The 13,388-nt window shown below is 44.5% G+C and overlaps 1 protein-coding gene across 1 annotated transcript in view; it reads right to left on the reverse strand.

Annotated features, from left to right (window-relative positions):
* Positions 1 to 13,388, reverse strand: part of LOC130125273 (centrosomal protein of 128 kDa) — a 61,302-nt gene that overhangs the window by 23,672 nt on the left and 24,242 nt on the right. Inside the window, exons 14-17 of the mRNA XM_056294801.1 lie at positions 9,560 to 9,748; positions 8,877 to 9,338; positions 5,664 to 5,828; positions 4,293 to 4,460 (exon numbers count right to left, since the gene is read on the reverse strand). Of these exons, the coding sequence (XP_056150776.1) occupies positions 4,293 to 4,460; positions 5,664 to 5,828; positions 8,877 to 9,338; positions 9,560 to 9,748 (984 nt within the window). The remainder of the gene's footprint in view (positions 1 to 4,292; positions 4,461 to 5,663; positions 5,829 to 8,876; positions 9,339 to 9,559; positions 9,749 to 13,388) is intronic.

Genomic DNA, 13,388 nt, shown 5'->3' on the forward strand with positions numbered 1-13,388 from the left:
GGCATCGTTATGCCAGGTGTGCTTGTGAGCAGATATTTTGCAGAATACCAGTTATTGATTTAACTGAGACCGAAATCATTTACAGATACAAGTTGCCGGGTCAAACGATTCTTGCAACACTTGATGACATCAAGGATAACATGGAGCCTGCCTACTGTGTTCTTGGCACAAAGCCACCATTTATACTTTGCCACATGGATAATTGCAATCAGATGCAAAACAAGGGAAAATTGCACTTGACTGCTAAACTGTATGGGCGTGTTTGCGCTGTAATATCATTCACGCGATATATTTGTAAATCGCACCTTGAGACAGGGAAGATAGCGGTTGCAAGTAATGCGCAATTCATGGTGCTATCAGTAGCCACAATCCATTCTTTGTGAATTCATCTGTCGAAACAGAGTGAGTCTTATAAAAATGAGAGATATCCACAGATAGAAACAGATGGTTAACCGATAATTAGAATAGTTAAGAATAGGCTCATCTCATCGTCAGCTGCTTCTCTGGGGTTGGGTCGTGATGGCAGCAAGCTAAGTAGGGCACTCCAGACGTCCCTCTCCCCAGCAATGCCCTCCAGCTCCTCCTGGGGGATCCCAAGGCGTTCCCAGGCCAACTTGGACATGTAGTCCCTCCAGCGAGTTCTGGGTCTACCCTGGGGTCTCCACCAAGTTGGATGTGGCCAAAAAACCTCCAAAAGAAGGTGCCCAGGAGGCATCCTAATCAGATACCCAAACCACTTCAACTGGCTCCTTTCGACGCGAAAGAACAGCAGCTCTACTCCGAGCTCCCTCCGGATGTCCGAGCTTCCCAGAAGGCTGAGCCCAGAAACCCTACAGAGGAAACTCATTTCAACCACTTGTATCCACGATCTGCCCTTTTCGGTCACTACCCAAAGCTCATGACCATAGGTGAGGGTTGGAATGAAGACTGACTGGTAAATTGAGAGCTTTGCCTTCCAGCTCAGCTCCTTCTTCACCACAACAGTCCAGTACAACGTCCAAATTACTGCTGATGCTGCTAAATCTGCCTGTCAATCTCCCGTTCCATACTTGAACTCCCTCACTTGAGGCAACAACTCATCCCCAACCTGGAGGGAGCAATCCACCATTTTCCGGTAGAGAACCATGGCCTCAGACTTGGAGGTGCTGACTCTGATCCCGGCCATTTCACACTCAACTGCAAACCACCCCAGTGTGCGCTAGGTCGCCCTCTGATGAAGCCAACAAAACCACATCATCTGCAAAGAGCAGAGATGCAATTCTGAGGTTCCCAAAACAGACACACTCCTCACCTTGGCTGCACCTTGAGATCCTGTCCATGAATATCACAAACAGAATCGGAGACAATGGACAACCTTGGCGGAGTCTGACACCAACCGAAAACGTGTTTGGCTTTGTGCCGAGAATGCGGACACAGCTCTCACTTTGGTTATACAAGGACCAGATAGATGGCTTGTAGCAACTGCCCCAGTACCCCATACTCCCACAGTACCCCGCACAGAGTGCCCTGGGGTACAAGGTCGTAAGTCTTCTCCAAGTCCACAAAACACATGTAGACTGGCTGGTCAAACTCCCATGCCTCCCTCAGCACTTCCGCAAGGGTAAAGAGTTGGCTTGTTGTTCCACAGCCAGGACGGAATCCACATTGTTCCTCCTGGATCCGGGGTTCAACAATCAGTTGGAGCATCCTTTCCAACATCCTAGAGTAGACTTTCCCAGGCAGGCTGAGCAATGTGATGCCCTGACAATTGGAGCACACCCTCTGGTGTTAACATAAGAATAGTTATGATTACAATTGAATTAAGTTCTCATTCAAATCAAACATCCCAAGATATAAGTAGAAAATATTGTTCTTGCAACTGCATTTATAGCCTTTTTTTCCCCTAGTCAAATGTAGCTTAACCATGTCATGTGATATGCTACTTCAGTACACTTTTTAACAACAAATATTACTGGGACCCCTACAAAAAATTGCAGATGAACATGTTATATCCAGGAATTCACATTATAGACATTACCACTGACTATCCCTGTAACAAATTGGCCACAATTTTTCGAACATTGACCACACACAGTCCAGCTATATACTAGGTTTTGACCTAGTCTTGTTTTTAACTAACGCTTGTAGTGTGTTGTTGGTAAGCGTTTCATCAACAGAAGGGGAGAGCGCGCACACAGCATGACTTTTGGGGGCACTTTCTGTTGCATATCCGGCAAACAATACTGAGCTGTTACAGAGTTGCTTCAGAGGTGTTAGGCAACTTTATTTTTCTTCTATTAACCTGTCAGTCAAAGTCAGTTTCAAGTGAAGTGAATTTCCCAAGCTGTTGCCACAGCAGCTCAAATTATAGCAATGAAGAACTGCTTTGCAACAGCAGTACCCCCCACCCCTGTCCTCTTTGAGCATGCAGATGAGTGACAGTGCTTATGACTATGCGAGGGATGCAAAATGCTATTCCTCTCTCTTTTTCTGTCCCTCTACTCTGTCTTACCATCAAAAGCTGCTCAGCACCCATGCCAGATGAGTGGGGGTGGGGGGAAGAAATTGTAAGTGATGGAAAAGTGAACAAGTGGACTGGGAGTTTCAAGCACTGTCTGCAGGGATGAAGTGAAAGCAACATACTCTGCAGCAATGTGACGTATCTATCTGTTGCCGATTGTGTGGTTTTATGTAATTGTCTTTCTTTGTGTGTGTGTGCGCAGGTTATGATTGTGGAGTTGAAACCACAAACGGCTATTTGTTTGTCGTCACCGCCTGCTGAGAAAACTGAAAAGAAGTGGAGGTTTTGTGAGGGGTTGTGTGATGAGGTAACTGGAATCTAATACACCCTTTAACTGTTAATGATTCCCCTCATTAGGCCAATCATGAGCCAAGTCTCACTTTCTTTTTTGGTTTGACAGATTACAGATGAGGGGAGGCGTTGGCGGGGATGCCTGTCTGCTGCACTGTCGGACCAGATTGGGAAATCCATATGAGCAGATAAGAGCAGGCTGGGTTCATTAGCCTGGAGCAATGGAGGAAAACCAGCAGTGGTTTTGTGCATGCACGTGTGTGTGTGTTCTTAAGCAGCAGTGTTTCTGTGGTTACAGAGACAATCCTGCAACTGGAAGGCGTCATGCTCCTTAAAGACACTATGTCCTCTCGATGAGCCCTTGGACTAACTACCTGCACACTTTTCGTGTGTTGCTTTGGTCAAGAAAGTCAGCTAAAATGCTTGACATTTAAAATGTGTGCAAGTCTATTATGTGATACGTGGAATAGATAAGGGTAACAAAAAGTAAGTATGGAATATGGGAACTTTTGTTAGCTTGTAATTGGGTGTTTAACAGTGGGGGTTCCTACTTACTATCTATCAGACAGGTGTGTGTGTAGTTATGTGTATGTGTAAGCCGTAGTGCTGTCAAAGTAGTAAAACTGCTATTGGTGCACAATAGCATTGTGCCACAGTTTTAACACTAAAATGAGGCTCATAAGACAAACGGTAAATTAACTTGCAATATTCAAGTACACTGATTGATTGTACAAGCAAACTGTGTTTTAGACTGTTTAATACAGCCTCATGTGTGTATATAAAATATAAATACATTTTACAACAAACTTCATTTGAGAATGTGAATATTATACAGGCTCAGAGCAATAGATGACAGTGTAAAACACAATAAAACTGAGCAGCAAATATTCAAGTATCATTTCATAAGAGGATGCCGTTTTTAATTCCGGTGCATGCCTTTTCTCAGTACCAGTACACTACACAACTAAGCACTGCAAGCTAACCAACTGCTGAAATCAGGAACACAAATGTAACACCCTGCAGCATATACTCATTGAGCTCCCTACATTTTCCATATATTTCTACATACCCTCGTGCATTTCATACTATTGGGGGAAAAAAACTCATACACACTTAGGATCAATGGGATTTTCATATTCAATGCAAGCTTTCAGTCAATGTGACCTTCAGCACAGCATGAGTGTGGAAGCATCCATGCTCTGATGAGGGGAAGTGCTGGTTTGTATACAGATGCATGGGCTGTCATCATGCATCGCTTTATGGATTTGATAGATTGTGTGCTACTTCGGGTACTTTAACAAAGTCCAACCAGGAGAACAACGAAAGTAGTAGCAAGGGTTGGTGAAATGGTTAAGATTTCTACATCTTAAACCACATATATCCCTGCTAGCCTTGAGTCAAATACTCGTGTCCTGACTTTGGCTGCCCACTTTTTTGAAAATAAAGAAAAATCAGAAATTAATAAGATTAACATTCCCAGCATTCTTTGCTGTATTTTTACCTGCAGTTTGTCTTCCCCACCTCTAGCCAGGCTGCGGCACACTGCGTCTAACTCCTCCCCTACAGAAGAAAGGACCGTCTCTTGCTCTGCCTCCAGTCTCGACACTTGCTCCTGCAGCATGATAGATTCCACCTCCGAACCACGTTTCCACTCATATCCTGACCTGACCTGAAGAGTTAGGGAACATTTAGGGTGTTTGAGGGGTAGACAATGAAACTTACCCACTTTTCTCTCTCTCTCACACACACAAAATCATACACATTTGCATGTGGGTAAGACAGCTATGCAGAGAACCTTGGTTAAGAGAGCTTCGTTCCGTGTCTCCTCACACAAAACTGAAAACATTCAAGTTTCCCTTTTCTTCATCTGACCAGCCCTATCAATAGTTTCAGGGTCTTTACCAGGACACAGTGAATCAATATGGCCGTGGCACAGGAACCACCTGATCAGTGCTGCCCAGGGAGCGTAGATCATTACCCTGTCCCTGCAATAATAAACCACCCATGTTGCATTAATAAGGGCCCTTTTTACTCTTTACACCTGCCTTTAAATCAATACATGGATCCCCTAAAGAGCTTCTACAATTAATCAGGGACCTGACAGTGTGGTGAATCGGGGTTCAATACCTCATCTGCTGGTATAAAAACCCCGGGGCCATATTGATAAAGCCCCTTAAAAAAAGGAGTGCTGATTAGGCACCACTTAACCTTTGCAGCTGCACTGAATTCTGTATGAACACATGACCCCACCAGATATCCTAGATCAAGCTGTCATCAAGGAAGAAAGAAAAAGATAGAAGACCTTGTGGAAATGATGTTCAGGTAAGCTGAAAGGTTAAAAGATTTTAACAAACAGTTTGTAAATGGCGAGATGTGTAGGTTGGCCCTCTAGCTGGTTATCTGTGATCAGCCAAATGTTAACTTTGCATTTCTCATTTTGAGCCATTTAAAGTGATAAACATTACACTTAAAGGCCTAATATCTAAATTTAATTGCGTATTGCCAGCACTTTGAATACTGACTAGGCGAACTAAATGTTTTTTTTAAACAAATTATGTCTCATCATTCAATAAAAGTATTATCGCTTGTTTTCTTTATCAATATTGCTGTCCATTTGAAAGTGTCCTTGATAGTATTATCTGGTTTGCAATGTTATAAAATGTGAGACAGACCACTAGAGCATGCACTTACAAATTAGCTCACATTTGCGTTGTATGTTTGAGAGCGATACTGTTAAACTTGGTTAGAGCTTGTCACTGCTTCAATAAAGAGCCATTCTATGATCAGAGATCTGGAGTCATTGGAAGCTCTGACAGCACCGAATGAAACAGTCAAGACATGTACAAAACACGGCAGAGGAGACGGAGCTTACTTTGTCATCCAGTTCCTGTTTGAGTTGCTGGTACATCCTCTGGAGAAGTGTGTGCGCTTCCTCTTTGGTGCGCAGCTCCTCCATCAGCTTGTCGCACTCCTCCTTCATCTTCTCAAGCTTGACACGCAGTGCCCTACACAGTTCCCTGTCTGATGCGGCATCCACCTCATAGGGAGAAAATGCATTTAAAGCCATTTTTCTGCAGAAAGGTGGATGTCACTTTGCCAATTACTATGACACTGTTGTTTTTTGTGTCGAGTTCCTTTTAACCATTTGTGATTTTTGACTGGTTTTTTTCAAATCTAATTAATTTCCATCCCTGCTGATGTCAACACTACTGATATCCTGCGCCTCAGACGCTTGCATGTGCACGACTAATCATATATATAATATATATATGTACCCCACAGCACTTATATATATATATAGAGAGAGAGAGAGAGATTTATTTCTGATTTTTCCCTTTTTCTCCCAATTTATTGGCCAATCAATCCCTATTTTAGTTCAAACACCCACCCTTGTACTACATGCATTTGCCAACTGCAACTCTCCGGCTGGCAGTCTCGAAGGAGACGCCTCGCCACTTTCGTGATACGGCGAATCCAGGCCGAACCACTGCTTTTTCCGACACACACACAGACGCATTCATGTGACGAACACAAGCCGACTCCGCCCCCCTCCCGAAGACAGCGTTGCCAATTATTGCTGCTTCATCGAATCCGGCCATACTCGGTTCTGACGAGACCGAGGCGCGAACCCTGGTCCCCAGTGGGCAACTGCATCGACACAAAGCCGATGCTTAGACTGCTACACCACAGCACTAAATTTAACGATATGTTTGCGTCCACTGGTAAACATGGAAAAGAGTGAAAATCAGATTTGAAACTAGACACTTCATTTAGTAGAGGGTAGATCTAAGGATAGACGGTGTTGTGCATTATCATTTCCTCTATTTACATCTGTTGGAGGATGCAATGTGATTGTAAAGCCCCGTGGGGCTTAACTGTGATTTGATATTCAAATAAATTGGACTTGACACTGGACTAAGGGCTATTTGGTAATTAATCAGTTATAAAGAGTTTTATATTATTCAAATGATTGAAGTGCCACCTTACGAATCATATGTATGACGAGTTGAACGGTGAACCCACACAATTGTGAAAATGCCTTAGCTCAGAGTCTTTGAGGTATAAAGGTTTGCCAAAAATCAATATTAAATCATCCATCCATCCACCGCTTATCCTGCTCTCAGGGTCGCGGGGATGCTGGAGCCTATTCCAGCACCCTGGACAGGCCACCAGGCCATCACAGGGCCCACACACACGCACACACACACATTCATTCCTAGGGACAATTTAATACGACCAATTCACCTGACTTACATGTCTTTGGACTGGGAGGAAACCGGAGCCCCTGGAGGAAACCCACCCAGACACGGGGAGAACATGCAAACTCCACACAGAGGATGACCTGGGATGACCCACCAAGGTTGGACTACCCTGGGGCTCAAACCCAGGACCTTCTTGCTGTGAGGCGACCGCGCTAACCACTGCGCCGCCCAATATTAAATCAAACAGACACAATTCGCAATACCTGGAATCGGCCATTCTTTTCAACATTAAGAATGGGAAACTTCAGAATAAGTAGATCCCAATGTCAAGGATCAAATGGTAGTTTGAGCCCTTGCAAAAATGTAGAAGTGCAGTAGACATCAGGATTCAGCCAAATCCTTTAAGCACCATTTAGAACGGGTGGGCAACCTTATCCAGAAAGGGCCGGTCTGGGTGCAGGTTTTTGTTTCAACCAAGCAGTTACACACCTGATCCCACTAATCAACCAGTACAGTCACTGCTGAGGAACCTAATTAGGAGACACAGGTGTGTAACTGCTTGGTTGGAACAAAAACCTTCCCCCACACCGGCCCTTTCTGGATAAGATTGCCCACCCCTGATCTAGAATCATTACGTATCATCATGCAAAACTACAGATATGGTAAAAACAAAGAAAATACAGAACTAAAAATGAGGACTCAAGGGTGCAGAGGAGAAAGGGGCAAAGACAGCCTGTGTGTGTGCGTGTGTGTTTGTTGAAAAAGATCTTTGGAAGTGAAGGTAGAGGAAAAAGATCTTTGGAAGTGAAGGTAGAGGAAAAAGATATTTGGAAGTGAAGGTAGAGAAAGGAAGTTTGAAAATACAAAACTGGAGGGAAGGAGAGGGAAGAGAGCGGGGGATTAGGACAAAGAGTGAGGCAGAGAAAGAAAATAGAGGAGAAACGGAGAGTAAGAGGACAAGGACAAGAAAAGAATATTTTAAGTCAATTTCTTGACAGTTGAACATATCAGAATCACAATATAGCCTTTTGGCTATGCTGTATGGATATTGGGTGGGCTTCTTAGGGACATCTGCAGCACCCGCAGGCTAGCTATTTAAAAACATTCCACCAAATGCCCTTGTCCCCACTGCACTCTGAAACGACACCATTACAATGAGCTATGTCAGATATTAATGCTATTCTGCGCAGCTAATGGGCTAAACTCAACCATATCAGGGAGGACCATGCCCCTTAAGAAACAACGTACCCACAGGGGCTCATCACTAGAGATATGGGGGTTGGGGAGTGCCGAGGGTGGCGGTGTGAGGGTTGGGGGGTGAGTAAGTAGAGTACAGTCCCGTATCTCCACCGCTGCCTTGATGAGGCTTCTGGAGAGGATGAGAACTGATATCAGAGTTTTTAAATATTCAAGCCTGGAGCTTTGGAGAGGCCACAAGGACTCATGGGGCACCGTACAGCTCAGTTGTCCTCGCTTCACCCCTGCTCAGAGGACGGAGGCCCGACCAATGAGGAAAATTAAACTAAATGAGAATTTAGTCTGTGTGTCGCTGACTCGGAAATTTGCCAGATGTTTGGTGGCTGAGGCGTGTTACCCAGTGCAGACTTTCAGATATGTGCCAATGATACTTAAAATGTCAATTACAGTGCACCAAGGTCTGTGATCCATACTATGGCGGAGAGGGGAAAAGAAACTCTCTTTGGTTGACTTCTGACATTGAAATCTCCTAAGACTTTAAGAAATTAGAGAAGATGTCATGCATAATACATAAACCATGGGTTTAAAAGCCCCACTGCAAACAGTGCCCCAAGGTATGATTTTGATTTAAATTTTCCATAAGCAGCGGGTGTTTTCAAAGTAGCACATTTATAGAAGGGCCCCACCTTGACCTCCTGGATGTAGGCTTGCATCTCATCCCGCTCCTTCCTGCAAAGCCTGAGTGTCTCCTGCAGCCCGTGGTCCCTCTTGGCCTTGCTGTCCTCTACCATGGCCCTTAGGCTATCCAGTTCCTTCTGGTGTACCTCTCTCTCCAGCTGTAGCTGCTGGCCCAATGAGGCTCTCTCCTCCTGGGCAGCAGTCAGTCTGGCCCGTAGCTCCGACATGCCCCTTTGGAGCTCCTTCCTGGAGCTCTCCTCCTCAGACAGCTGCTGGGCTAGCTTGGCTCGAGCTGAGGTCAGCTCCTTCAGGGTGGCCTGAAGCTCAGCCTGGGCCGCCTGGTCCTTCTGGGAGCAGTGGGTCTGTTTGGCAGCTTGCTTGTCCAGCCTTTGGTTCTCTTCCCTAAGCTGTGCCTGGATGACAGTGTGACGCTGGGCCTCCTCTTCTAAAACTGCTGATGCTAGCCTCACCTAGTGTTAGGGTCACTGTTAGGGCTATTAGGCACTTTGGTGATTCTACATCTGATAGAATCTGACCTCTTTCGTTAGAAAAGAGGAAGAGTTTCATATGACAACCAAAATTGTTCATTCTGTGTTCTATTTTTCTGAAGTAGCTAATACAGCATCATAGTCATCCCTATTGAATAGGAAACGAAATAGCTGTTGGTTAATTTTTATCCCAAGGCCCTCACCTCTTGGATTTCCCGCTCTATTGACAGGTGACGCTGCCTGGTCTCAGACAGCTCCATATCCTTGCGATGGAGCTCCTCCTCACGCTGGGCCAATCGGCTGAGGACGTCAGTGAGCTCCCTGTGGACTGCCTCTGTCTGCAGACTCAGCGCCTTCAGCTGGGTCTGGGAGCTCTCCTTCTCCTTGGTTGCCTGAAGGGAACATTAGGAGGGGAGGGAGCATGGTAACGATAGAGAGAGAGAGAGAGAGAGAGAGAGAGAGAGAGAGAGAGAGAGAGAGAGAGACAGAGAGAGAGAGAGAGAGAGAGAGACAGAGAGAGAGACAGAGAGAGAGACAGAGAGAGAGACAGAGAGAGAGAGAGAGAGAAATTCAAGTTATGGATAAGGAAGGAGAAAGTGAGAAAAGAAAGGAGGGAGAAGGGGTGCAAGGAAGAGCTATCAGAGATAGTGATGAGAGAAAGTAAGAGGAAGAGAGACAGAGAGAGAGAAACATATGCAGTACCAGCTCTTGTGCTGATAGGAAAATGCTAGCACTCAGCTCCCCGATAAGGGACAATGGTCAGGTCTGTTCAAGGCAGATTGGTTCTAATACGCAAGCTTTGACTCGAATCTGCAAAGACTTTCTTGGAGCTCAGCGCCTAATCATTTAATTGAGCACTTAATTCTCCCTCCTAATTCATTAAGGGACCAGAAATGATTTTTGTAATTAATTCGCCTCACGTCGAGTGTGCCAGGTGGGAGTCTGTCCGTCTGTCTGTGAGGCGCATGGCTGCTGACTGTGAGTTTGGAGGTGACTCTTTCACTTCAAATGGAATGGCACTCAATGAGAGGTGACTTTCAAGTTAATTATAATAGGCAAGTTGTTAATAATTCAGCTACTGTAAGGACAACCACCATAATATGAATAAAATTGTATTTAAAGGTGCTACATACAAACTTTCGAACACTAATATAGCAGCAAACAACTATTTGCTATGTAAAGAGATAGTGGAGTAATGGCGTCCTGAGCAGAGAGTGACGTCACTCTCCCTCTGTGTGTGTTATAATCCCGAGTTTCTCTGTTCTTGTTTCACAGGCCGGTCCGGCCACGGGGGGGGGGGGGGGGGGTTCGTTTTGGTTTGGTCTGAGATGCTGGTGCCTAATCATAGCACCTTTAACAAGTCTAGCTGCACTAGTGCTCATTACTGTTGGTGCAGAAATGAAAAGGCATCATTAGATAAATGAGCAGAGGCATGGATGAAAAGAAAAATATAAACTCTTTCAAAGGAAAAGAGTGAAGCACTGATGGAGCCTCACATTGTGCATTCTTCTGCGTGGAGTTAGTGATACAGTTTTTTCAGGTTACACTATGACTGCTGATGTCCCTTCAGAACAGCAGTATAGCTGTGTTGCTACAGTATATAACAAATATGTAGCATTGGTAATATGAGACACTTAATATAGTATAGACCAGTGTTTCTCAACCCAGTCCTCAAGGAACCCCTATCCTGCATATTTTCTTTGCAACCCTGAATAGGGACCTGTTTGTAGTTATTTAACCAATCAGCAATGAATTTTGTCAGATGTTGCACACCTTGCATAATTAAGTGCTGCGAGATGATTGGTCGAGTAAGTACAAGCAGGGCTACCTATGCAGGGTTACAATGAAAATCTGCAGGATAAGGGTTCCTTGAGGACTGGGTTGAGAAACACTGGTATAGACCAACTAGCACAGACTCGCAAATTATTTAGTGACGATGACAAAGCAGGGGTTAAGATTGTCTGTCATACAGCATAGATAAAAAACAAATCAACAGGCAAGATACTCAGTCAACTTAATCTGAGCCTTCTCTGCGCAGTCACCAGATAAAACAAAAAATATATTCAATAAGATAAAGTGGCCACATCTTAGCTACAGTGTAGCCGATAATGTGGCGGAACTGTTATACTACCCTAGTACTGGGTAGGACCCTGTTGGCTTTGAGAACAGCCCCAATTTGTTTTAGGCAGCATGGAATTAACAAGGTGCTGGAAAATGTTACACAAGGAACTTGACTCATGCTGACTTTCTGGCAGATGTTTGGGCTCTCATTCATGCTGCAAACCTCCAGTTCTACCTCATCCCAAATATATATATATATATATATATATATATATATATATAAATATATATATATATGCCAGGTGCTGCCCGGCAGCTGCCCCCTGCTCCTAGCTACACAGCTAGGATGGGTTAAATTCAGAGGAAGAATTTCCCCACAGGGATCAATAAAGTGAAAAAGTAAAAAAAGTATATAAATCAAAATAGGGTAGACTGTGCCAGGTAAGCATACACGCAGTCAGCAACAATGCCTTGGTGCAATATGGCATTCATCAAAATGACTTTCAACTGGTATTAAACGACTGTTTCACTTAACCTTAAAAAATTACCTCATCAAATTGTCAAGAACTCCTGCTAGGATTTCAATGAAAACCAGAAGGCAGGACCATATCACCCCTATTTTAGCTTCCTTTCATTGGCTGCCTGTAGGTCTTAGAATATATTTTAGGTTTTACTAATTACTTTTAAATGCACTTCTTGGTCTGGCTTCTAGCAATATTTCTGACCTTTTAACCCTGTATGAACTAGCGTGAGTTCCTCTGGCAGGGTCCTCTTAGCTGTTCCAAAGTCCTGACTTAAGATTTAGGGTGACCAGCCTTTTGCTGTCAGAGCCCTGGCGCTTTGGCTAAGGATATCAGGCTAGCAAACTCAGTGTCCTCTTTTAAATCACTTCTGAAGATGTAATTTTATTAGTAGGCATTTCGTTTCTGGCTGTTTTTAATCATTCTTGTCTGGATTGCTCTATATATCTATATCGATATATCTATCTATCTATCGATATATACACACACACACACACACACATATATACACTCACCGGCCACTTTATTAGGCACACCTGTCCAACTGCTCGTTAACGCAAATTTCTAATCAGCCAATCACATGGCAGCAACTCAATGCATTTAGGCATGTAGACATGGTCAAGACGATCTGCTGCAGTTCAAACCGAGCATCAGAATGGGGAAGAAAGGGGATTTAAGTGACTTTGAATGTGGCATGGTTGTTGGTGCCAGACGGGCTGGTCTGAGTATTTCAGAAACTGCTGATCTACTGGGATTTTCACACACAATCATCTCTAGGGTTTACAGAGAATGGTCCGAAAAAGAGAAAATATCCAGTGAGCGGCAGTTCTGTGGGCGAAAATGCCTTGTTGATGCCAGAGGTCAGAGGAGAATGGCCAGACTGGTTCGAGCTGATAGAAAGGCAACAGTAACTCAAATAACCACTCATTACAACTGAGGTATGCAGAAGAGCATCTCTGAACGCACAACACGTCGAACCTTGAGGCAGATGGGCTACAGCAGCAGAAGACCACACCGGGTGCCACTCCTGTCAGCTAAGAACAGGAAACTGAGGCTACAATTCGCACAGGCTCACCAAAATTGGACAATACAAGATTGGAAAAACGTTGCCTGGTCTGATGAGTCTCGATTTCTGCTGCGACATTCGGATGGTAGGGTCAGAATTTGGCGTCAACAACATGAAAGCATGGATCCATCCTGCCTTGTATCAACGGTTCAGGCTGGTGGTGGTGGTGTAATGGTGTGGGGGATATTTTCTTGGCACACTTTGGGCCCCTTAGTACCAATTGAGCATCGTGTCAACGCCACAGCCTACCTGAGTATTGTTGCTGACCATGTCCATCCCTTTATGACCACAGTGTTCCCATCTTCTGATGGCTACTTCCAGCAGGATAACGCGCCATGTCATAAAGCTCGAATCATCTCAGACTGGTTTCTTGAACATGACAAT

This window comes from Lampris incognitus, chromosome 15, assembly GCF_029633865.1.
Source record: "Lampris incognitus isolate fLamInc1 chromosome 15, fLamInc1.hap2, whole genome shotgun sequence".
In the NCBI taxonomy this organism is placed as follows: domain Eukaryota; kingdom Metazoa; phylum Chordata; class Actinopteri; order Lampriformes; family Lampridae; genus Lampris; species Lampris incognitus.